Source organism: Nylanderia fulva, unplaced genomic scaffold, assembly GCF_048542155.1.
Source record: "Nylanderia fulva isolate GAGA-0341 unplaced genomic scaffold, ASM4854215v1 Scaffold7, whole genome shotgun sequence".
Taxonomy (NCBI): domain Eukaryota; kingdom Metazoa; phylum Arthropoda; class Insecta; order Hymenoptera; family Formicidae; genus Nylanderia; species Nylanderia fulva.
In genome coordinates, this window is record NW_028190807.1 from 6,758,484 (window position 1) to 6,784,130 (window position 25,647).

Sequence of the window (25,647 nt, forward strand, 5' to 3'; positions counted from 1 at the left end):
TGAGTCAAGAACTTCTGAATCACACCTGAAATGTACCTACGCAACTTCCGAATTTGAACGTGAAAAGATCGCGCGTAAGTACAGCATGCACGTGGGTGTAAGACATATGCATCTGAATGGATCGCCACGTTCAACTCCATTTTTGGAAACGTAATGTGTACGTAGGGCAATTTCGCGTTTAGGTTTACATTTAATAAATAATCAATTTTAGCCAATTGTTGTAAGATCTATTTTCGCTAAAAATGTAGAACAAATGCAGAGTTATTTAGACAATTATTAATTAATATTTGAATAAGAGACGAAAAGGGAGTTTTAGCCTACTTTAATCTACATTATCAAACATGAGTGATTCAATAAGCATTTAAAAACTTTATTTATTTTAATGTATTTCGCAAAAATAAAATTCCTATAATTTCTCACTTCTAACATCATAATTTAATATGGTTACAGTGAGGATAGCCTTATAAAATCTTTTTATTTATTTATGCATTTCTGAGACGTGAAAATTATTGAAATGCATCATTATTTATAATAATCCAAAATACAAACTTGATTATGTTAACACTGACTCATATTAATATGATTTACGGTAATTACAGTTATTATATATACATGTCAGTGTGTGTAACTACAATAAGTAATGATACGGAAAATAATAAATACAACTACATAAATGCATATATATTCCCATAGTTCTCGCAGTTAAAACATTCGTAATTCATATCAAGATTTTTTTAGATACAGGCTATAGATTCTGTAGTTTCTTCTGTAGTTTCTAATTGTTTTATGACCGTAGTTTTTTAACTTCTTCTTGATTATCGAAATATATATATGAAATACCATGTACATACATACATACAATCTTTCGTGATTGTGTTAATTTGGCCTGAAGCGATACGCTGCCTCAGCTCGAAACCTTTACTCGCATCATGACACTTTCATCGAGATAATATGCATATGATTGAATCAACGGTATTATTATTTTACAAAGAAATAATTCAAGATAAACATATTAAATCAATTATTTACATTGTATTAATTCAATTGAGAAAATCACAGAATATGGAAAAAACTATTTCTCATAATTAGCAAATTATGCATAATTTTTCTTTTCTTTAAATAAATTCTCAGACAGTACCAAGTCTAAAATTGGCGCATAAGATACCATTAAAAAATTTTTAAAACAGCTGTAAGAGATCTTATGATGTGATATTTCAAAAAGACATCTTAAAGATATCTTTAAGATATCTTATGCGCTAATTTTGGACTTAGTGTTGTCTGGGTTGCTTGTTTTTTTTACATGTTGAATTCATTGCTATGTGCATGTGAATGAAAAAGAAAATTAAATAAAATGTAATCACGCATCGACAAAGTAAAGTAATTTTTATCAAAATTTAATTTTAGTATTCTAGTCTCCATATGACAGATTTTCAAAATAATTACGAAATTCGGCGAAATTCTCTCTTATTAATATTATCTGATAACGGAGCGCCGACATTGCTAGATTTTCACGAGCAATCTTCGAAGATTTAACGCGTCGTCAAGATGTTTGCTAGATATTTAAACGAGGCAGGAAATCAACAAATAAACGAACAATTGCCAGGAGCAAAGAGCGTAGATGGAACATGATGACATGCCTCTTAAGATACAATAATCTCAAGACGTAAGACGTCAAACTGGTGCTCGATATACGCATCGTGTATTTCTGTACTACGATAACGCACATGTGCATACTTACACGCGGAGCTATCTACGAGAGGGACCTGGTGAATACGAGCGATCAAAGTATATCGAAGTATATTTGAATGAAAGAGGGATATGAGAGCGAATGAATGAACAGGCGAGAGTGTTGCCGGACGCGTGGGCGACTCTGCGTATATGTTTGTGTTACCTCTAGGATAACATGAGCGATTGCCTTCTTTCTTCTCTCAGGGATTTAAAAACTTTTACTTATCTAAAGGAACGCGTGATAATATTTTCAAATTATTTTAAGACGATATACGTGCCAATGACAATTTTTGTATAAGCTTAAAAAGACCGGGTAATTTTTAAGACGCCTATAAATACCAAGCCGTCCATTCAAAACCAAATGCAGACGTACTTCCGCATATATTATGTTGCAAATGAGGCGCTTCGTATATAGGGACGGACGTAAAAGATACGATCCACGAAGACTAAACTGATCAAAATGTTTCACATGTCAAAATATCAAAAGTAATGTCACCATTTTTTGCAGATGACTTTTTTATTTTATCATTTGTATTTTGGCATAGTTACGCCCTTAACAGCACACATATCCCGAAGACGTTTCTTCGAACATCCTGAGGATGTTCGAATGTCCTGTGGATATACTCTAAGTATTTATCGGATATATTGTGCTATTAGAGGCGTAAGTCGGGAAAGATGAAAAAATGCAACTTTTGAAAAATTCTTCGACTACAGTTAGACACGTGACGATGATCTGTCAGTGTCATAGCTGCCTTTGCGTGACTATATCTACGTAAGCGACTGTTCGTGCAGAGTGGAGGAGATGCGCACTCTTCCAACGACGGGTGCTTAATTCGCATGCACGGTTGGTCGGTATGAATGTAGCAACCTGATGGAGAACCGGACCCTCTTCCTCCTTTCCCTTCTCCCTGCCCGTGCAAGAGTTTGTTGTATACGCGCACACTCGCGTGTAAAATTACGTTCACGCGTGTGGACACTCGCGTGTGGGCGAACTAGGTGTATCCCCACGTTGTTGGTCCGCCGATTCCGCGGTATGTGTTTCAGAAGGTCCTCAAGCTGTCTCTCGCACCACGCCAATGAACTGAATCGATATACAGGAGACTTTATGACGCAGAACATGAGCAGGAATTTATCACGGAGCTCTTTTATCTCTCCAGTAAGTTTCGCAAGTCAAATCAATGTAATCACTCCGAAAGCTTAATCAAAGCATTAATCTTAGGAATGTTAAACATTCAGCGGTAACAACTACAGAGGTTTGCGAGCACTTCTTTCTTCCTTTCTTCTCTAAGAGATAATCTTCTTTAAGTATTATCCTCTCCAAACATTTGAATCTCTCTTTCTCTCTCTCTCTCTCTCTCTCTCTCTCTCTCAGCCCAATCTCCGCTGGCCCTACTCTTGGAATGGTTTCGATGAAGAGTTCTTTGAGAGGGAACAGGCCTGAGAGCGAGAAGGTTCCCGCGAGAGTCGACGAGCTCCCCAAAACGTGTCTACCTACCGAAGGACGCGGGCCCAAGAAATTTTTTCGTTCCCCTTTTCTGTGATTAACCCTTAGGTAGGGAGAGAAATTGCTCCGTTCTTAGACCACTAGTCGGGAATGCGAAGCACGCGATGCGTTCTATGGTATAGTCGATCAGTTTGATATACGAAATTATTTATTTCTTTATTAAAATAGATTAAACATTATCGCGACTTATGACAAGTATTCTAGCGATTTAATTTTCCTACAATTTTAATTCGATTAAATTCGATTAGTGTATTTTACTATAAAAGTCTGAGAAACCCCTGTCATTTTATATTTGATAATTTGTGGTTTAATAATTCATGTCTGCGTGCAAATATGAAATGACACGTGAAATTCTTAATGATTGGAACAATTTATGTTTTTTATACAAGTGCCATTACTGCGCGAAACAACTGATTCACACTGTCAGCAGGTATTTTGCTATCGTAAAACCTTTACTGTTTATTTGACATTTGTGTAAAATCATATACATATATATTATTAATTTTGTATATTTTAAAATTATTTTTCTTGGAAACAAAGCTTTATATAAAAACACTTTATCTTATAAATGTTCGACTTATTTTATCATATAGAAATATTTTCGCGATTATATCATTAATTACAGGACATCCTGTAATATAAAATTCAGACTGTAAATATAAAATAGATTCTATTTGATGAGAGATCCGTGAATAAATGCTACGACAAAACGTACTTAAAAACGTTATTTCAATATTATAGATTATGGTAAATGTTTAATGGTTAAGTTCGTCATAATAGACCAGAACAATACAAACATATTTTGTTACTTTACATTATGAAACCACGAAATATATTACGAAATATGATTAAGATGCGATAGCGAGTTGACACAAGAGGACATTGAGGATACTGAGGAAACATTGAGTCTTTTGTTTTCGAATAATGGTTACTCCGTGGTTATTCTTGGCATTCAATTTTTATATTTAACAACATTATCGCGGTAAAAATATGACAAATGTTTTCGGTGAGAGAGAAATCTTGTGGTTGCAACTATGATGTTTATTAGTAAGCTATAAACGCGCGAGACACCGATTTAATATACCTATTCATTTCTAGATTGCCGCGATTTATAAGCTCTCATGATGGAGATAAATAGCGACTATATTTCTTCTTCTTCTTTTTCTTCTTTTTATCAATCGAGATACATTTTTGTTTTAGAATTCTCAGATATCTGGCTTGCAATATATACTAATAGGTTGTACACCAAGATTTAATCGTTATGTTTGTCGTCTACCAGAAAAGAGAAAAAAAAATAAAAAAATAAAAAGCCACTGCAAATTACGAGGACTGTTTATCGCAATTTATTTGTTGCATCGCACCATTTAATCATGCCGTGATTATTATTTAATCCGTCGTTAATCCCAGATCGCATTCTTTTCATTAGTCTTACGCAGGAAACTCGGTCGTGGGCGAACAACAATCGTCGCATCGTGTTTTATCGTGACGATTAGCGGAACGATTTAACGTTTAACATTGCCCACACATCCAATTGTACCTAATACGGCGGTGGAGCTTCAACTAACGCGAATAATTTTCGATCCTACAGTTACAGCATGGTACTGCATTCCATTCAATAAAGAAAAAGAAAAGTATATTTATTTCTCCGGAATAAAATTTAATTTTTTTTTTCATTATTAGAATGTATGTAATATTGTGTACCTATTTTAGTTGAGTATTGTGTATTTTATTTGAGTTTTAGTATGTACTATCGCTTGTAAAACAATTTCTCCTCGAACTTGCGGATCGTCTAACCGCTAACCGCATCGCGGGTATCAAATCCATTTGTGGTCATAATAGAATTTTATTTTTATCTTTGAATGAAAAAATATGTTATTTTTTATTTTATCATCTTTATTCAAGTTCTTGTTTTGCAAAATTAATTTAAAGAAGAAAAATATAAATAGAGTAGTTTTTTTCTATTGCACAAGCGTTACAAATTTTAGACATCTTTGCTTGTATTTAGAGCGTTTGCAAGGGAACAGAATTGGAATCCGTTAGGCAAAGATTAAGCCAAGTAAAATGTACTTGGGTTCGATGATTGCCAATAAAATCTATCGAACGCGTGTTATACAGCGCGTGTTATATGCAACGGTTCTTTTTGTTCAGGACTGAGCCTTATGTCGGGGTCCGTATAAGGTCCGTCTTGAAACGAGCTGGCCGAGGCATGACTTTTTTTTACTCTTTGTATACAACTTTACAACTTTACTACGTTTGTTATAACGTTTCTTTCCGATTAAAGTTTTTAATAATTTATTTTAAACTTTTAATCATCGTTCAAAGATAAAGTAAAAAATTGATACAATTTGGTGTCGTATTATCGAGAAATAAAATTTCAAAAAAGACAAAGTTCTGCAAATCTGCTCATCGTTTTTTGTTCTATAAATAGTTTTGTCTAAAATCACTTTTAAATTAAAATCATTGACGTAAATTGACGTAAAAATTTGGCTTTACTAAATATTTAATTAGACAGCATGTGTACCTATTTATGTATATTAGAATATTATCGCATGACGTCTCTACACATGGAGCAGAAGCAAAACCGGCAGAGCGTGACGCGAAACGTCGTCGTTGTTTTTAATGACGAGTCCGTCGAGCGAGGTGCTTGTTTAATTACCGATGCTCGTTTCAATGTGGGCCCCTGCCTGCCTGGGTCGCACCACCGTGGACCGATCCCGGTCCGCCCACCCGCATCCGCTGCACTAACCCACGTAGAAAGGTGCAACGACGTACAACTTCTATACATTTGCACGTCGGAGACTAACTGCGGCAATTCGTTAATTCGCAGTTACACCCTTCCTTATAATCAAGTTTCTTTTATAAAACTTCGTTGCATCTTGCAATTGCAAAAAATGACATATGTATGTTTAATGTTGCGTATCTCTCTCTCTCTCTTACTCATGTCATTAATAGAGAGCAAACCATTACTTAGCTTAGATTTTATCATGGAATCTTATTCATCCGCAAATTTTTTTTTTTTTTACAAATAAAATTACCATTTTAATATCAATACGTGTTTTGTCGGGATTCACGCAATGTTGCATTTAAATTACTCATTATCGTAAATGACATAATAAATATGCTGGTACCAATTTAGCGATTAGGCTACTGGTTTTTGTTAATGCAGGCTTTTAAGAAACAAAAATTTGATCTCCGAAAAATATCATTCTAAAGTAAATCACGTCTATTTTATAAATTTTCTATTTTATTTTTAGAATGCGATTTTTACTGCAAATTTGAAATGTGCAGTCTTAAGTCGCTTAGACGAGATGAAAATTTGCCAATCAGCATATAACATGACTGGTACAGAAAAATAAACAGAATAAGGTGGATGACTTGAGGAAAATTAATGCTATGTCTGTTGATACTTTAATTTTTTAATTCGCACAAAGCTTTAAATTAGAAATTATAATAATTGAAGAATGTTTCGAAAAAAATTGGCTTCTTAGCGATTCGCGAAGAAAAGTCAACGATCTGGAAGCAATATGAAATCGCGTAAGATTTGCTGGGTATCGTCTACTAGACCAAGACTAGATATATAGTGGATGCACATTGGCTTTCTTGATGTATCCTTTCTCTTCTTCACTGCGATCATCGGAGCTGTTCATCCTAGGATTCCTACGGACTCCTTGATGACCTTCCGATGCAACGGAGGAAAAAAGCGCGCTAGTGCGCACATGAAGATCAAACAGGTATTAAGTTAGGATGTGAAAGTAGAAAGTAATGATTCGCAAATCAATAAACGCTAAACAGGAATCTTAGAAAATACAGATACATCTGTTACGGTGAATGGCTGATCGAATATTATTTTTTCTATCATTGATGCATCCGCAAATACGTGCAAAAATTCATAATAATCTATTTAATAACACCAATTCTTTCATTGCCGATCACAATTTATTCTATGTATCATTCATTAGGAAATCTGGAGAAAAATAGTAATACTCATGAACGATTTGTTAGAGACATTTCATAGTTGGTGACCTGCGAAAAACTATCCTCTTTCGCAACATGTATCTTCTATAGTTCAACTGGTTCTCTCTAATCACACTTTATTTGTCACTTTTCTAACCTTTTGTACAAGAAATGCTGTATGCATTGAAGAAATGTCCACCGATTAGAGAATATTGCACGTTCCATAAGACTCGAATGTACAAGGCGCGAGAACAGAAGAAGGGTCTTCGGCAATCCCAACAATTTGCAGATACGCATGCGCCGGCTTCAGCGTGGCGGAGGATGAAAAAGACGCGGGAGAGAGATCAACGAAAAATGAAAGAGAAAGAAAGAGAGAGGACGAGAGACGAATGAAGATAGAGAGAGAGAGAGAGAGCTCTCGTCGTGAAAGAACGACCGTGAGGATCGGCGAAGTTGTCGGAGCGAGCCACCAGCTAGCCAAGCCACCAGTCAACCAGTCGGTCGACCTGCTGGCCAATCAGACAACCACGCTAACACGCCGTATTGCGCTGCGCTGCGCTTCGCTCGAGCTTAGCCGCGAGTCAGTCAGTCAGTGCGCCGCGAACCTTGGTCTCGCACGCCCACGTGTGCTTGACGTTTCATCGATGGTTTAAAAAAAAAAAGAAAAAAATGATCAAGATGCGTCGAAAGTCCCGGCGAGACCGAATGCCTCTTCTCACTGCTCATTATCGCGCTCCGTAATTAGACATAAATTGGCGGTGAATGTCACAGGTGTGAGACCGCGCGCTTCGGGATTTACATCTCTTCAAGGGATTTCATCTCTTCAGCATCACTGTTCTACATAAGCTACTCGCTTCGCTCGCGTGTGGATATGTATATGATTCGAGTGTGTTGCACTGTGCGATTTTTTATCGGATTAAAATACATATTTGTACGTGAGGGAGAATAAGAAAGAGACGTTTCCATATAACGGAGAAGAGATAGAAAAAAGGGAAAGAGAGGAGAAAATAAGGAGAAGAGAGAAGCGACATGGCGCCCCCCAACAGACCGCCTCGCCCTGGCTCCGGTCTCAGCCTCTCCGTACTTGGTGAGTTAACGATTGAAGAAGATTGCTTGTTCCTTGTCTCCTCTTCTTCACAGGATTCATTTGCAATTTATCTTTAATGTCACTTTGTCAAAAATCATTTTCGTCAAAAATCATTTGCGTTAAAACTCGCGCGAGTACAGATTAGATTTATTTAACAACCCGCGAAGAATACCACAAAATGAGCCTTCTCTAGTCTAATGACAAATTGCATATTTTTAATAAAATTCTTTCAGTCAAATTTCCATTTTAAATTTTGCACGGTATGTATTTTTGGCCGTGTATTCTGCGACAACTTTAATGAAATAGAGAACTGTTATGCATATGGAATGTGCGATTTTTAAATTAATGAATGAGATGCACCATAGTGCATTCACAATACGCTAATTGTGAAAAAGTAAAGAGAGGAAAAAAAACCGAGCTTATGATCTACTAGCCACGAGAATGCAGCCGCGTGCACTATGCAATTGTGTTGATTCCCTGGCGCTTAGATCGCGTGCTGTCGCTTATTATCAGAGACGCGATTAAATTTTATGTGAATAAGTCTTCTCAAACGTTTCTCAACGCGTCACGCTTGATAAGCGATATTATGAGAGAAGATATTGTATAAATATAAATGGTTTCTTTTTATAAAGATAAGAAATCATTGATATACAATTTTTGAAGTTTTTTTCTTGGGAAGTGTTTTGATAACATTGTAAATGTCACAAGAGGAATGAAATAATGACATAAGTTTAATCATATACAGACGTCAAAATTGAATTGTTGATAGATGAATAACGTTAACTATTTAACTCAAATTAACTTGATAATTTTCTACTTATTTCATTGCAAGGAAACTTCCGATGTTTAATCATGTACGTGAAAATTTTTTTCACTCTTCGAATTAAAATACTGACAAAGCTGAAGATATGATTCGTGTATCAAAAGAGATTTGCAAAATTAGAGATATAGTCTAAGAATGAAAAGGCGACCAAAAATCCATGGATTTATGTTGAATCATATGGATTTAAAAAATTGATGTTACGTGAAAGAAAACATTACGATAGAAAGAAATATCTTTAAAATTCTCTCACCTTAAAGTATTTTTTTCTCGATATTCTTCGATAAGAACCGTGCATACGAAAGCAGTTTTTCCGAGTTTTTTAATTTCTTTATCATCCCGTCAGTCATCACATCATATCTTCAGTCTCGTTCTTTAGTCAATGTCGGCGTTAGTTCAGTATCTTATTTAGTCTTTCAGTGAAATAATCTTCAGCTTTAGATTGAACGACACGGAGATTTGTCAGTGTTGAACAAAGTGTGAATTCAAGGTGGGAATCTGATGAGAGTTGGAATATATTTTCTACTAAAGACACTGTCTCTATATAGGTGGTTGACGCCACGGAGTGGAACGACGAACTTCCGTTATTAAAGTATATACGCGTACATGTTCGTAGATCTGCCTGCGACGGCTGAACTGGTTCCCATGGAATGCATTATTTCGAAAACGTCGTATTTATTATCGACCATATGTTGGGCGTAACAAAAGTCGACAATGCGAACTTGTTTCATTGCAAGCAAACTTCCGATGTTTAATCACGTACGTGAACATTTTTTTCACTCTTCGAATTAAAATACTGAGAAAGCTGAAGGTATGATTCGTGTATCAAAAGAGATTTGCGAAATTAGAGATATAGTCTAAGAATAAAAAGGCGACCAAAAATCCATGGATTTAAAACATTGATGTTACGCGAAAGAAAACATTACGATAAAAAGAAATTCCGGTAACTGAAACAGTATTTTAACTCAAAGAGAGAAAAAAGATTCTTTTACGTACGTGATTAAACATTGAAAGTGTCACGACTGACATGATTCAATTTTCATTCTATCGTCACATGTGCAAATCGTTACTTATATTAATAATATTCTATGCTTTATCAAATTTGGGATGCAATTAACGTAAGAAATAATTTTGTAGAAAAAGGAAACATATTAATCTCGATATATTTCTATTTCGTTATATTTAGTTATGTTGAATCATATGGAGACACATGTCGAGTCGTAGATAAGATGTCATTATCAGGAGACAGAATTAACTATATAAAGCGGAGCCAGCCTCTTGAGTCTTAACAAGTTTTCAATTTATCATTAATATTTCTTTGACAGCGTGTGTCTCTCACAAATGCTAATTTATTTTTATTACAGTACATTAAACAATTTTTATAATTTCTTGGAATGATAAGAAAAGAGATATGTTATAAATACAAGAAGAACAGATAAATAAAAATGTTAGCTAATATTTCGCAATTATATATCGCAGATACACACGAGCATTTGATATTACGTATGAATGAAGCAGACATTACATACACATGAGATTTTATTTCCTTATTATTTAATAAACATAAGTATCGTGAAAAGAATTTATTATATAAGTTAGTTATTACATTGGTCTTCCTGGATAATTGTAATGTAGTTATTTATATTTTTTTTTTAAATTCTACTAATTTGAAAAAGAATTAATATTTTGTTAATATATTAATATCTCTAAATTATATCATGTCATAAACACATAATAAAAATTGATGTAAGAAATATAACAAAGAAAATTATAGATTTATAAATAATATGCAACGTAAATATATTTTTATGAAACTCTGAATAAATCTTTCTCACGCTATTGAAATATATATGTACATATATATTGAGTTCGAAAAATTATAGTAGGCTATATCCGCTGATATTTCATGACAACCTGTATCGTTGCGAAATGTGCACACCTGTAACACACATCTTGCCCTGTATACGATGTCTAACTTTCCCTGTCGCCTGCACTTAAAATGCGCTCATCTATCTCCCATCGAGAGTATATGGCCTTGAATTTTATAATTATACGCACACATATACACATTCATTTTAAAATCACACACATGTCCCGTTCTTCCTTCATGAAGAAAATATATATACGTATTTTCTTAAATACAGAAATATATATATTATATATATATATATATATATGTACATAATTCTATTTAAAAAAAAGAGAACGAGAGAGAAGAGAGAGGTATATTCTTTATATTGTAATATACTATCACATCAATAAGTAGGTCAGTTGAAGTGGCTCCTTTCGAGAGGTAGAACTCGTGAAAAGAAACGGTGCGGCTGCGAAAAAAAAACCCGAATTCGCTCTCTAACACTCTCAACATGACTCGTACTTATAATTGTGCACTCATTGTGCAAACGCATCCCTGTGTGCAAAATGCGCGTACACCTGTTTACGCGAGTCGGTATTGGCAGCATGCGAATAAAGACCCGACAGGATGAAGGGTGTCTTGCAACCTGTCATTCCGGGCGCCAACACAAACGTGAAAAATATCCGGTTGCACAAAGATATCCAAATTACTTCTTTGTCGTTGATGCCATTTTTTCTTCTTTTTTTCTTTTTTTGAAGAAATAGCGCATCCATTGAATATGTCGAACTTATATATGTAAGCGCGAAATAGGCTTTGAAGAAAGTACATACGCGATGACTTCACACGCGATATTAGTTGTTTGACTCATTTCTTTGCACAAGAAATTTTATTTTTTGAACTCAGTGTAGGAATTGATGAGAAATATTTTTTTTCTCTTTTAATTCACCCCTCATACAACATATATTTTGTATATAGCGTAAATATTTTTGTAAATTATGTTATTTAAGAGCAATAAGTAAATAATAAATAATATGTGAAAAATAGAGGCAATTTTCGTTAGAAAAAATTTCGATCATTGCGAGCTTCTTTTCAACTATATATACATATATCGTAGCACGCAAAGGTATTCGATTTGCGCATTACTTTTTTTCTTAGTACTCCGAAAATATACTTGGCCAACAATAGCCGATAGTGTCAGCTTCTTCACATTTTACATTCTCTTTTTGACTTGTCACCATGTCGATCGTTCCTTAGATCTTCTTTGAAATATCTAAAACTTCTTAGGCATGCATACAATTGATTGTGATTTATTTAAATAATTATTTCTAACTCGCGATACACATATTTATTCACTACTAAAGAATTCTATCAGTCTCCGCATAATTCTTTGCGAAATAAAGTGACAGTACATGCAAACCCATGCGTGAACGACTGTAATTTGAGTAAGAGGAAAACGGAGCAACAACCAGCCAGTCTGACACGCTTATTATAAACATTTTAATAATCATAGTATATTCATAAAAAGCAACAATTCTCTTCTTTTTGATCTCTGATATTAGTAGAGACAAAAAATGATTATATAAATTGTTCGCGAAATATATTGATCTCTTTCTCACTCTTAAATGCATTTGACGAAATCGTGTGAATCGTGAAGGGAAAACTGGAGCACGATCAGATACGCCTGCACAATGATATATTTCTTGATTTATGTAACGAGAGAATGAAATAACTATCATACGATACATTATATATTTATAAATTGAAATAAAAATATGATTTACTCGCGTCTCGAGAATTCTGACTTTTGGCTGATTGCTGACTCAAATAAAATTGACGCCATTCAGTTCATTTATCAAGACGATATTATCGGGCCAGGATTTTAGCAAGTGATAAGCATTGCTACTTTCGAGAAACAAATCCGCGATAGTGTCATAAAATCTGAATCGTCTGGTTTACCAAGCCTTATATAAATCGTAAACGTGTTCAACCTGCTTGCAAATGGGAAATGTTCATTGCGGTTACACCACACAGCGAAAGCTTGGGGTATCGTTTCATTCATAGATGACCCGACACTCGAATAAAACCCGTTGCTCCAAAAAAACACGACTAAATAGAGGAAACGTAAAAGACATAAAGAAAACTCTTACAAGTAGTCGAGGTATCCGGTGAACAAAATGATTGATTTATGCAAATGATTTTAGGCGTGATTGTTTATACAAAGTATATTTAGAAACTTTTGTTCTTTGACTTTAATAATATTAAATCACAACTATATTTAGCATTTATCAATTGAATTAATTATCTGTAACTAATTTAATATTCTTTTCAAAACTTACGTTTAATTATAATTGCACAAATACTTTGCAAATACTTTCTTATTTATATAAGAATATTATGATATTACGAAAACAGAAAATAGAATAAAATATCATTATCATTCAAAGAATTTAGAAATGCACGCATGTGCATCAATCTTAAAAAGAACATAAATTTGATTTAAAAAAATTTACGAAAAACATAATAAATATTTTCTCTGCTTTCTCTTTCGGATCAAATAATTTGGATCATAATTATTACGACAGCGACTTCATTCAATCTGCGATTTATAGATTTTTGTGCCATGTATTGATTGCGAAATGTATTTATCTAGGAATTGCATTTGAGCCTTCGTGACAGGTATAACACTGTTATCTAAATTAATTGCGGTGTGAACATGTAGCTCGAAAAGCTTTCGAAGGCCATGTGTGTAAACGTTACATATACATACATATACATACATATACATACATACATATACATACATAAAGGCATTAAGATCTGTGGTCGAGAATCTATGGATATTACTCATATTGTTAAAAATATATTTGCGTGTGTGAATGTAAGAATGATTCTATCGCAGTCCGCGCGCGAGTGCAAATAAAATTAAAATAAAAGAATTTCCGCGCATTGTGCAATACGGTAATAATTGCGAGAACAAGTGTGTGTGTGTGTCACGTTGCGCCATATTTCGGGTCGTAAAAGAGCGCAGTTGAGTGATAAGCGCAAGTTTTTCTAATATTTTATCTGTCATGAATGCGAGATGCATGAGATTCCCCAAGTTATCTAATGTGCTTTATCAGCAATGACGTCACCGACAGCTAATTTTTTATATCACATAAAATAAATATGTTCCCATTTTTGATTGATGTTTGACATCAAAGTACATAATTCAGCACACTCAGCACAGATAATAGTTTTACTAAATTTTTCAATTTTAACTTTGACCGTAGTAAACAATTTGAAAATCTATTTTTCACAAAAATATTTCAGATCGCAAGTTTGTTTCCAAAATTTTTATGATTTATATCAGGAAAATATAGGGAATTTGATGTATATATAAATCTGTTAAAATAATAGAGATTTCAAAAGGTATCATTAAATTCTTTATAAGTATTATTAACGCAAATTTTGTGCGATTAAAAGACGCTTACAGCAATTAATATTGATAATAATAATTTTGACGAAAACAGCTATACTTACATTAATTTGAAATATTATAGCGTTATGACCTACACTTATAGTATAATTTATTTTCAAAAAACATTATTATGAAGCCATGATCGAGTATGAAATTTCGTAACCTCCCGGTATATATATCGAAGGCATCGATTTTAAATACGACAGGACCGTAGGTGAGAGTATCTCGATGGAGTAACTTTCTCTCACTCTTCTGGGCGCACCAAATATAACGATTAACACACGTGACTTGTCGAAACCAAAACGAACAAGTAACTGCCATTTTTCGTCTTATGGTCCACAATCCCCTACTGTTTTCAGTTATTATTGTACGAGTGTCTATCGAAAGTCTATCGAACGTGTCTGGTTTTTTTCAACACGTATCTTGACAATCATGTCATTTTTCTCGAATACTGCTAAACGTCCAAAACATTTTTGCTCAATAGTATTTTAATAATTCTGAATCAATATATAGGTATACATAGGACACCATACAAAAAAATATGAAAAAAACGATAATATATAATAGTAATAATTTAAAATTTAAAAGTCATATACTAAATTGATAAAGATGACCGGGTACAGAGAGGAAAACGTGACACGAATTTGAAGTTACGCTGAAATTGCCAGTAATCGCTTCTGTTGGCGAATGAGAAAGAAACAGTGGCTTCCGGCAGTAAGTCTGGGCACTGATTCGGGTCAGGTCGTCTGTGGGACCCAATTTACGAGGCCCGACTTCACTTCTTTGCGGTGCGAGAGAGAACGAGAGAGAGAGGGAGAGCGCAAAGGGAACGGAAACGGAGATGGGGAAGCTGGTCCAGCAGGTAGCTGGTGGTGTGGATGTCGTTCCGCTTGATTCTCTCACTTGGAGAACAGGCTTTAATCGCCCCCGTTCTCGCTTCAGTCGATGTCGGTCGACTGGATACGTCGTATATCATCACGAATGAATCAAACGAACGAGACGTTCGAATATATGTAATTTTTCTTATAGGTATGTGCAAAAAAATTTATTACTGGAGAATATATTTCTTACACGAAAAGGTCTACCTCTGCTGAGTATTCACACGGAGTTGCCGTTGCAAAATCGTCGAATGGCATCGTGATCGTGTTTCACTGGCGCCAGCACAATGAATCGATCCGCTTTAACAATAACACACCGACGAAAGGAAGCGACTTTCTATGCACGATTTATAGAAGGCAATAAGAGAGAGATCACCGGTTCTCTTTAGATCATTTTTAATAGAATACAATGCAATGTTTTGTCGTTTTTTTTTTTTTAATGTAGACCTAATTTTAGCAACAATTTTATTAGCTCGATTGAAAGACAAAACGAATACGATCGATTGCGATAACGAGAATAATGGAATAATAGAAAGTTTAATCGCTAAATCATGTTGCGATTAAAAAGATTTTTTTCTTTTCAGGTCTATATGTCCGAAAAGGATTTATGATAGCACCGCGAAGACAGATATTCGTTCGTGCAAAAGAGAGCTAAGAATTTTTATTGTTACTTAATCATCGATTCATATTATTAGATCTTTCTTCGAGGATTAGGAGAACGTAAACTCTTCACGTCTAAACATTTTCCTTGCGACTTTCTTCGATGAATTACATAATTTAAGTGGCATAATAAGTAATAATGGAGAATTTCTCTTTTAAAAAAATTTTTCTTTTATTGATAAATTTTTGGAATAATTTTATTTTTTATTATGTTTCCATAGTTTTTGATATGTTTTTTAAAATGACTTTTTTTTGTAAGAGACTGAAGAGAATGAAGAGCATTTTTTAAGTATTTAATGGATATAAATTTTTATTTAAAATTTCAGTAATTTTATTATAAATGTTCATATTGCTAAAGTAATTTTAATTCATTTCCTCTATACGCGAAATAGAAAAAAAATCAAGTGCAACTAACAATGCTACGAAGGACAAATGGATCAGATATCGCTGGGCGATATCGTATATCTAATAGATATCGATTGGCGTCTATCAACACGTGACTAAACTAAACGAGACTGGGGACGCATCTGATTGTGAGTCAGTCTGGAGAAAACGACACCGATGCGCGAGTTTACAAGTGGAAGCGAGGTCTCTGCACGCGGCTCGCACCAGACCCAAGTGCGTTGACCCAGCTTACGGTAACCCGGGCTCTGGAGTTGCACCTGCCTCACGCGGAGTTACCGGCATGAAAGGGTCGTGCGACTTCCTTCTCTCTTCCCGTTTCCCTGTTCGCCACACTTTGTCCACGATCTTTATGTGTTCGCGGAGAGACACAGATTAACTTTTCATGCACATGTGTGTTTCTTTTATCTCTCGTTCTCTCGTTGCCGATCCTCCGGAATAAATCAAATCGTTAAACATTTATATTTCTATCTGTGTACGCGTCCGAAAATCCGGAAGCTAATTTTGCTACCTTGCATTTGTCAGTTGGGGTGATAACGGAAATAATGATCCGGAAGAATACCTAGAAGAATACTTGTTGAGCACACTTTATTATTATGTATATACATACGCGAACGGGGATCCCCTTTTGACCTTACTTTCTAGAATGCTTTAGAGTATATGTGGCGTTCGATCCGCGTTCTATTCAATTTATCTGTGCATTTCGTGATGAACGAGCGTCGTTGCTTCGACACGACACGAATCGTGTCCGCTAACCGAGATACCGAGCTCGAAACGAGTTGCTCAGGATGACAGATGGGCCTACTGTCAAACGACCAGCGGTCTCATAAAATTGCACACTGATTCGATTCGATTCACAGAAGATGCATTCGCTGCGAGAACCATGCTTATGTCTCTCTTATGCTTCTTCATACATCTCTTTTAGCAAAGGATTTTGCATCAAATATATATATATTTTCATGGAACTGGCTGTTTTTTTCACATGTTATAGCTTATGACTTGCTGAACAAAAGATGTAATAGCCTCAAAGCAAGTCCTAAGTTAGAACATGTGAGAAAATCAGCTGATTCAGTTTCTCCTAGAATTTTATATAGATTCAAAAATCCCGTACTAATCGTATAAAATTGCATCTTGGTAAAATCAGCTGAACAAAAAAATAGAATAAGTTTAAAGTCAGATAATAGATAGTTACCTAATTTACAGCCAGTAAAGTACAAAAAACTTGCATGGACTCTACGAGTTGTTTGACTGGCTGTAACTCAGTAACTATCCAATATTTAGCTTTGAGGCTGTTACACTTTTTGTTCAGCAGGACATAACTTACAACATGCGAAAAAAAAAAAAACTGATCATTGAATCGTCAGAATCGTACACAATTTTCGGATGAATAATCGAGATGACAGAATGTGAACCGATCGCACGTTCGTTTGCAGACCTGGCGCAGATACGAGCGTTGGTCGAGTCGACAGGGATGCTGGGTGGATCCACATGCCCGTCCTGCGAGATGCCGTTCGACAAGGGCAAGAAACGTCGCCTGATCGACTCCTGCGGTCACGAACGTTGCTACTCCTGCCTGTTTCGCAGCGAGGCCTGTCCGCTCTGCTTACACGACTACGATGTCAATAACGATGACGGACTGGAGGAACCGACTCTCAGGGATGCTTCCGCGGCTCCGTTGTCCGTTTTCGCACCCACGGACGGTTGGCTCGATGAGTCATCGACGGTGAATTCTCTCTGCGGCAGCCCCAGGCTACCACGCACCAAAATCACCACGAGGGCTCATTTATCGTCACGAGTTATGCACGTAAGTATATTGGCGCGACGATGAAAAGAAACAATAATATGCAGACAGATCTTCGATTATCTTTTATGACGTGCTGTGTTAAATAAGTTGAAGATATTAAAAGAACAAATTTGTTCTGCTATACATGAAATGTTATGATTTTTCAAGACGTTTAAATATGCATGAATATTTTTATGGAAAAAGTAAAAACAAACAATTGACATTTTTATGATTAAACATAAAAATCTTTTAATTATTACGGATACTTTATCGTATTTGTTACTTTTAGTTAAATAACTTTCAAACGGATCAATGGTCAATAAATCCGATTGAAATTTTGTACAAATGTACGCTAGAGTTTTATTAAGTTATGTGTGTTGTATTATTAATACTTTTTGTATATATGTTAATATATACAAATTTGACTTATCTTTTAATATTTCTTCTTCGTTTGATTCGATTGATAACTGCTGTTGTATGTGATTTTTTTATAAGAATCGAAACACAAACCTAAAAATTACATTTTAAATCACTTAAAAATCTTGCTAAAAATTTAAATAGATATTTAGAAGAAGCAGTTCACACAATTTTCCTAATATATGTATCTTATACATCTTTAAATATAAAGTCTCCAATCTTGTTAATCATTTATTACATTATTTTCAGCAGCGAGGTGGGGTAGAAAATCTCTCGTTGGTGACGATGACGAAGAACTTGAGAAGTAAACCTTCGGCGCTTCCAGATTCTTCTATTTCTCAAAGTCAACAAAAATCTGAAATGACACAAAGTATGTTGAAATACATATAAAATCTAATCTAATCTAATCTAATATCTATTCTATCTTCGTGAAATATTTATTATTAAAAAATATATATATATATATATATATATATAAACTCGATGTTATAGGTTGCCCGACACCGCCGAATCAACGAAAAAGATTCTTCCTCAACCCGAAAGTACTCAGAAGCTCCTTTGCCGCTCAGAAATCTTCGAGACGTACCGCATCCTCGCCCGAGCCGACCATGAATGATAATCCTTCCGCATTATCAGGTACAATTATTTCTTTTTTTTTAATAAAATATAGATTTACACATGTCATGTTTGCTCGAAGAGAAAATTTAGCGATTGAAGTCGTGTGGAATAATTTTAAATGAATCTCACGTAAAAAAACCCACACGCGCGTACGCAGTTTGGATGACCTCGTCCTTGGAGGGAAAAGCGACGTGGCCCGGTGTCGTCCTGGGCAAGATCAAGTCTCTGTGGAACAGCAGTCAAGGCACGGCTAACAACGGATTGAATCAACTCATCGGCTCGTCGGGCAAAGTCGCAGGCAGGGAGAATATCTTTCGAATTCCATGTGTATTGCTGTTGAAACATATCGCGATGCTTGGAGTTTGCGAATGAATGCGAGGGAACATTATAAGAGCTATCACGCGCGAGTTTCTCACATGTCACGAGGTGTTCGCTCGCGCGAATATTTTATTCTCGCGATAACATCTCTCGTAACGCAACACTTTAGAAGCATGATACGCACAGTTTGCCATTATCTTTCATTATAATACGCTTTTAGAACCGTAGGACTTTTTGTCCTTTTGTCGATCCAGATGATAATAATATGTAAATATTATTTTCCTCGCATTTTCTATTTTCATGACTAATTTTCAAATTAAATGAGATTTTCATAATTAGTATTTGCACTGATTTGAAATCCAAATTTGCCAACATTTCTTTACTTTTACTAATGTTAAATTATAATTTTTCCTAATCGAAGAATAGAAAATTGAAAACTGGATAATAATTCGACAGGATGCGCGATATTTTCAAAATATCCTTAAAGTATTATTTGTATCATTGTGTATTTTAAATGCCTGGCCATAGCATTTGTTTTCTTATGTTTTGCAGCGTGTTCTTTGTATTAAAGCACAATGAAATATTTAGGCAGATACGAAGAATAATAATTGAACAATATAAAAATATTTATGAATATAATAATAACGTATTTGCCTAAATGTGCTTAGTAGAGTGTGATTTTTATTTGTATATTGAATATAAAGCATTTGCCTCGGATCAACATCAGATTCGTAGTTTGGCTCGATCAGGTTTTATATCAATAAAGTATTTCTAATTAATTTGTTTTCTTGCAGATGATGAAGGCGGTTGCGTGAAACCGCTATCCTCGAAAACCAGAAAATCGTCGCAGTCGGATCTGTATATGAGATTGGGCCTGCTATTGGGATCAAATCGAACGAACGCGAGCACGGAACCGGATGCGTGTCCTTCCTCGAGAGCCCCGGCGGTCCAGGGACACGACAGCTCGGCAGCTTCCTTCAGCAGTCTAACCAGCTTCGAAACACAGACGCTGGCCTCGACGAACACGAGTCCGGTCTCAACATTGACAGGCACATCGAGCGAAGCGGAGGCCGCAGCAGCGCTGCGATGTTCCGTCAAGCCGAAGGTCAAGGCCAAGGGAAAGGTCAAGTCCAGGGACTGTGACAGCGCCGGTAGCCTGGCGTCCATCTCCACGTCGTTATCCATATCCACGTCTATGTCCATGTCTATGTCGGTGTCCGTCTCTGGTCTGTCGAATGGTAGTGGCTCGAGTCCGCTCGCGTTCAGGAGACATTCCGCTAATGCCGCGCAAGCGGGCCAGACCGACGAACTTGGCCAGCTAAGGACCAGACGGTCCTGCGCCCGGAGATCAGCGAGAGCCGGCAACGTTAAGGGTCTGGTGGACGCTAAACGTATATAATATATCATTTCTTCTTTATACAGAGTGTCTGACATAAGGTGCCACACCGAAAATATACAAGTACATCTTGTTATTTAAAGACAATTTTTCCTCAACAAAAATATTGAGGCATCAATCATTTTCGAGTTATAAGTGATTGAAAATAAAGAGTTTTTCGCAAACTAAACCGTGTAGAAAGAAAATATTAACAAAACCACACATTCTTCAACTAATTTCAAGTAGTTTACTTTAATAAAATTTTAATTTAAGGTTTAGTTATAAAGATACATGATGGCAAAAAATTATAGTTTTCCTCGACATATTTGCTGAGGAAAAATCGTCTCCGAATAATGAGATCTACATGTATAGTTTTGATGTGACATTTTATGTCAGACACTCTCTATATATAACTAAATTTTCAAGCAGTAATCTAATAAAAATTTGTACATTAAAATTCTAGTGCGTTACATTCAGCATCACATGGCGCAATTAACCTTGAAGCCGTTGTTCTTCGAAGTGCCGTTATTAGAAGAGGATCCGCTCTTCGCCGGACGACAATGGCTGTTACACGAATTCGAATCTGTGATCAATGGCTCTAGTCCTGGCATTCTGATCTCCGGATCACCAGGTACGGGAAAGACCGCACTTATGTTGCAACTGGTGGAACATAGTTGTTTCGGGAGAAGGAACGAACAGCTGGGGCGATCTTTGGAAATGAACAAGGAATGCGACGAGAAAGAGAGGCAAAGTAACGCGACTCTTCAAGCTAATATTCGACATACCAACGAAAAGGTGAGGAACATTTACGGGCATTTTTCTTTTAATATTTTTTTTTTATTTTTATAGGAAAGGTTCAAATCGATCACGTTGTATTACAGGTTCGCGAATTAGCTTCGCACGTCGTGGCGTATCACTTTTGCCAATCCGACAACAATAGTACCTGTCTAGTGCCAGATTTAATTCATTCGCTAGCGGCGCAACTCTGCCAGGCACCTCAATTAATCTCGTATAGGGAGTATCTGTTGTCCGAACCTCATCTTCAAGGTTCGCTATCGCAAAGGGAGTGCACTGTTGATCCGGATCTCGCGCTCTCTAGAGGTATTATCGAACCGCTTTTGGTCTTGAAGAAAGCCAATAGATTACCAGTCTCGAATATGGTAAGTAAACTGACACAAGTGAACATATTATTTTTTTAAAACTATAATTATTTTTTATGAACAGATGCTGATGAATATTGTATTTTATTATGTCATGAACGTCATTTGATGTATCCTATTTCCAGATAATATTAATCGACGCCGTTTGCGAAGCCGAATATCACAGGCCAGATAGAGGTGATACTATAGCTTCTTTCCTGACGAGGCATGCACCGAACATTCCGAGTTGGTTGAAGATTGTTTGCACAGTAAGAACGCAGTTGCTCGACTGTGCGAAGCAACTGCCATACACGAGGATTTCGTTAGACAAGATTCCGAATGATGCGATCGGCAACAATATCGCGAAAGATCTGTCCGATTACATCGGTTACAGACTCGCGCAAAGTCCCAATATACAGACAAACGTGACTGCATCGATAAACGGCAAGACGGAATCATCGTACAACGCGAATCAGACGAGATTCGCCTCGCATCTACTTGCGCTGGCTAAAGGCAGCTTCCTCTTCGCTAAACTGACACTTGATCTTATCGAGAGCGGACATTTAGTCGCTAAATCTGCAAGCTATAAGGTAAACATATGAACATATTTTCTAATCATAATTTAATTACAAATTATACAAATCGTTATTTTGTTTTTTTATTATATTATAAAAAGATATCAAAAAAAATAAAATGTATAACGATTCAATATATATATATATAATAAAATATATATAATATATATATATATATAATATATATATATTATAATAAATAAATAATATATATTATGTTTTATTCCCTTAGGTACTACCGGTCTCTCTCGCACAGATCTTTCAGTTGCATTTTAACTTAAGATTTCCTACGGTAGCCTCGTTCGACAAAGTGCAACCTCTTTTGGCCGTCTGTTTGGCAGCTCTGTATCCACTGACCTTACCTGAAATTTTTTATTCCGTAAATTCCCTAAATGTAGACCATTTTATCTCATGGGAAGACTTTTTACAGAGGTTCAAGGCAAGTATATTTTAAGTATAAAAATATATATTCTGTATTTTTTTTAACTAATATGATTATATAATTTTCTCTCTTTTTCTCAATCTCTATCTTTCTTTCGATGATGTTAAATTTACGTAAGTCTTGCAATAATCTAACACAATAGAAATCTTTAAAAATTGAATATTAAAAATATATATTTGATACAAATATAAGAGAAATAATTATTTTATTGTTACTAAATATTCTTGCATGATTACTTGTTGACTTATGATTTAACAGTTACTTGTATTTTTTAACTATAGAGAGTACTGTAAACGTTATATAAGCTCTCGCAGCGTGTCCGCCCGCCCATTTAATGTAACAGTATTCTCCTCTTTTATCAGATGCTCTCTGGTTTCCTTGTGAAACGTCTAGACAATACCTACATGTTCTTCCATCCGTCGTTCAGGGAATGGTTGATGAGAAGGGACGAAGGGGAATCGACAAAATTCCTGTGTGACTATAGACTCGGACACGCGGCGATTGCGTTCAGACTATCTCGTCTTCAAGCACCGTTAGACGGTGATAAAGCCTTGGAATTTGGTCATCACGTATTGAAAGCGCACGTTTATAGAGGCGTAGCTCCGTGCTGGCCTTCGCGCGATTTACAAGTAGGTATATATATATAATTATTATATATATATATGATGTAACATAAAAGCTTAACCACATTGCATTCATCCGCAGGCTCTCTGGCTGACCCTGTCGACCGAATGTATCTCCTCGGCATTATGCACTCTTCGGAATATCTACAGTCCAAATGTGAAGGTGTCGCGATTGCTCCTGCTGGCGGGCGCATCGCCGAACCACATCACCGAGTATCTGGGTAACGCACCGGCTTTATGCATGTACGCGCACGAGGGTTTCGTCGAGATGGTATCCCTCCTTCTCGAATTCGGCGCCGATGTCGAACTGACTAATAGCCAAGGTTGTACTGCATTATCACTGGCAGCTGCCCGAGGACATTGCGACGTTGTCAGAAGGTAAGAGCTTCATATCCAAGACAGCACAAGACATCCTCAGGATTATCCTGGAAATGTCCAGGATGGCCCAGGACATTTGTAGAATATTTTAAGATATTATTATCAATATATTTTATGAAAATTTAATATCCATATATGATTATTTTTGTTATGCAGGCTATTTAATATAGACTTTGATCTTTCAACGTAGTTGCTTATGTTATGCATTTGACAGGTTGGCTGCTGCTGGAGCCTTGTTAGGACATGTTGACATGGCTGGCCAATGTCCTCTGGTACACGCGGCGAGGTACGGAAGACTGTCAGTGGTTGGGTACCTTCTTGCTTGTGACTGGGTCCTGCCAACCGGTGAGAATAGACTGGAAAGCGGTGCCTCAGAAATAGGCAGAGAGGAAGCCGCTCAGCAAGCTGTTGTCGCGGCCGCTTCGCAAGGTCATGAAGCCGTCGTGGAGTATCTCTTAGATATGGCCGAAGTGATTGTGGATCGTCCCGATACATTGATAGGTGAAACCGCTTTAACGATTGCTGCCGCGAATGGTTCGACCGCAACGGTCTCTGCGCTTTTGGCTCGTGGTGCTAATCCAATCGCTGTAAACGCGAAAGGTCTGTCTGCTCTCATGCTCGCCGCCAAGGAAGGACATTGGGGTACTGCTGAACGACTCTTGCAAAGTTGGTTTCTTTTTTTTAAATTGTCAAACTGCACTCGCGAAGGATTAGCTTTATAATTCTTAAATCGTTCCCCAGAAAATTTATCCACCAGCACTGATACAATATCAGACGAAACTATATCGCTCCTGGAACAACGCGATCCCACTGGCCGCACTGCGTTAATGCTGGCTGCTTCCGAAGGCCACACCAATCTTGTCGAGCTGTTTCTCGATAAAGGCTCGATTTTAGAAACGAAAGACAAGGAAGGACTCACTGCTCTTGGCTGGGCTTGCGTTAGAGGACGCGTAGCTGTCGCACAGATGTTGCTCGATCGCGGCGCCAATGTTGGTACGAATGACAATACTGGTAGAACTCCTTTGGATTTGGCCGCATTTCAGGTAAAGTTCCACTTTTCTTGTATACAAGTATATCATTATCATGTGTATTGCTCGCGATCTCTGATATTCACAAAATTATGTATACAGGGTAATCCAAAACTAGTACAGTTATTACTCGACAAGGGAGCCGCGGTGGAACACGTCGATCTTCATGGCATGCGACCTCTGGACCGTGCTATCGGATGTCGCAATATACCGGTGGTCCAATGTTTCTTGCGTCGTGGTGCCAAATTGGGTCCCGCCACATGGGCTATGGCGGCAGGAAAACCGGACGTTTTAATAATCTTGCTGAATAAGCTTTTAGAAGATGGCAATGTCTTGTATCGGAAGAACAGATTGAAGGAGGCGTCGCATCGATACGCGTATGCTCTTAGAAAATTTCCAGTCTCCCCGGAAGAAGATTACCAGGGGCAAGAACAAGGTCACATGATGCTGCAGCTCCAAACTTTTACGCAGCTCCGATTAAATTTCCTTCTAAATCTCAGCCGATGCAAGCGCAAGATGAACGTTAGTATAATACAGGATTTTTTGATGTTGCTTAAATGTTCACTTTTTACAAATTTATTCTTGTTTCTAATATCGCGATTATTCCAG

General features: G+C 36.4%; 1 protein-coding gene across 6 annotated transcripts in view; it reads left to right on the top strand.

Annotated features, from left to right (window-relative positions):
• Positions 1-25,647, top strand: part of rols (zinc-RING finger and ankyrin repeat domain-containing protein rolling pebbles) — a 33,714-nt gene that overhangs the window by 5,999 nt on the left and 2,068 nt on the right. The window contains exons 3-16 of one of the 6 annotated variants that reach the window (XM_085488707.1): positions 17,776-18,146; positions 18,792-18,912; positions 19,035-19,178; positions 19,318-19,458; positions 20,273-20,869; positions 21,317-21,648; positions 21,735-22,013; positions 22,139-22,582; positions 22,800-23,006; positions 23,372-23,638; positions 23,715-24,010; positions 24,225-24,676; positions 24,752-25,053; positions 25,141-25,560. In XM_085488707.1, coding sequence (XP_085344833.1) covers positions 17,776-18,146; positions 18,792-18,912; positions 19,035-19,178; positions 19,318-19,458; positions 20,273-20,869; positions 21,317-21,648; positions 21,735-22,013; positions 22,139-22,582; positions 22,800-23,006; positions 23,372-23,638; positions 23,715-24,010; positions 24,225-24,676; positions 24,752-25,053; positions 25,141-25,560 — 4,373 coding nt within the window. Of the gene's footprint in view, positions 1-7,650; positions 8,274-9,470; positions 9,584-16,343; positions 16,559-17,775; positions 18,147-18,791; positions 18,913-19,034; positions 19,179-19,317; positions 19,459-20,272; positions 20,870-21,316; positions 21,649-21,734; positions 22,014-22,138; positions 22,583-22,799; positions 23,007-23,371; positions 23,639-23,714; positions 24,011-24,224; positions 24,677-24,751; positions 25,054-25,140; positions 25,561-25,647 lie in introns of those variants that run through there. The other 5 variants (XM_085488703.1, XM_085488704.1, XM_085488706.1 and 2 more) reach the window with 5 other exon arrangements.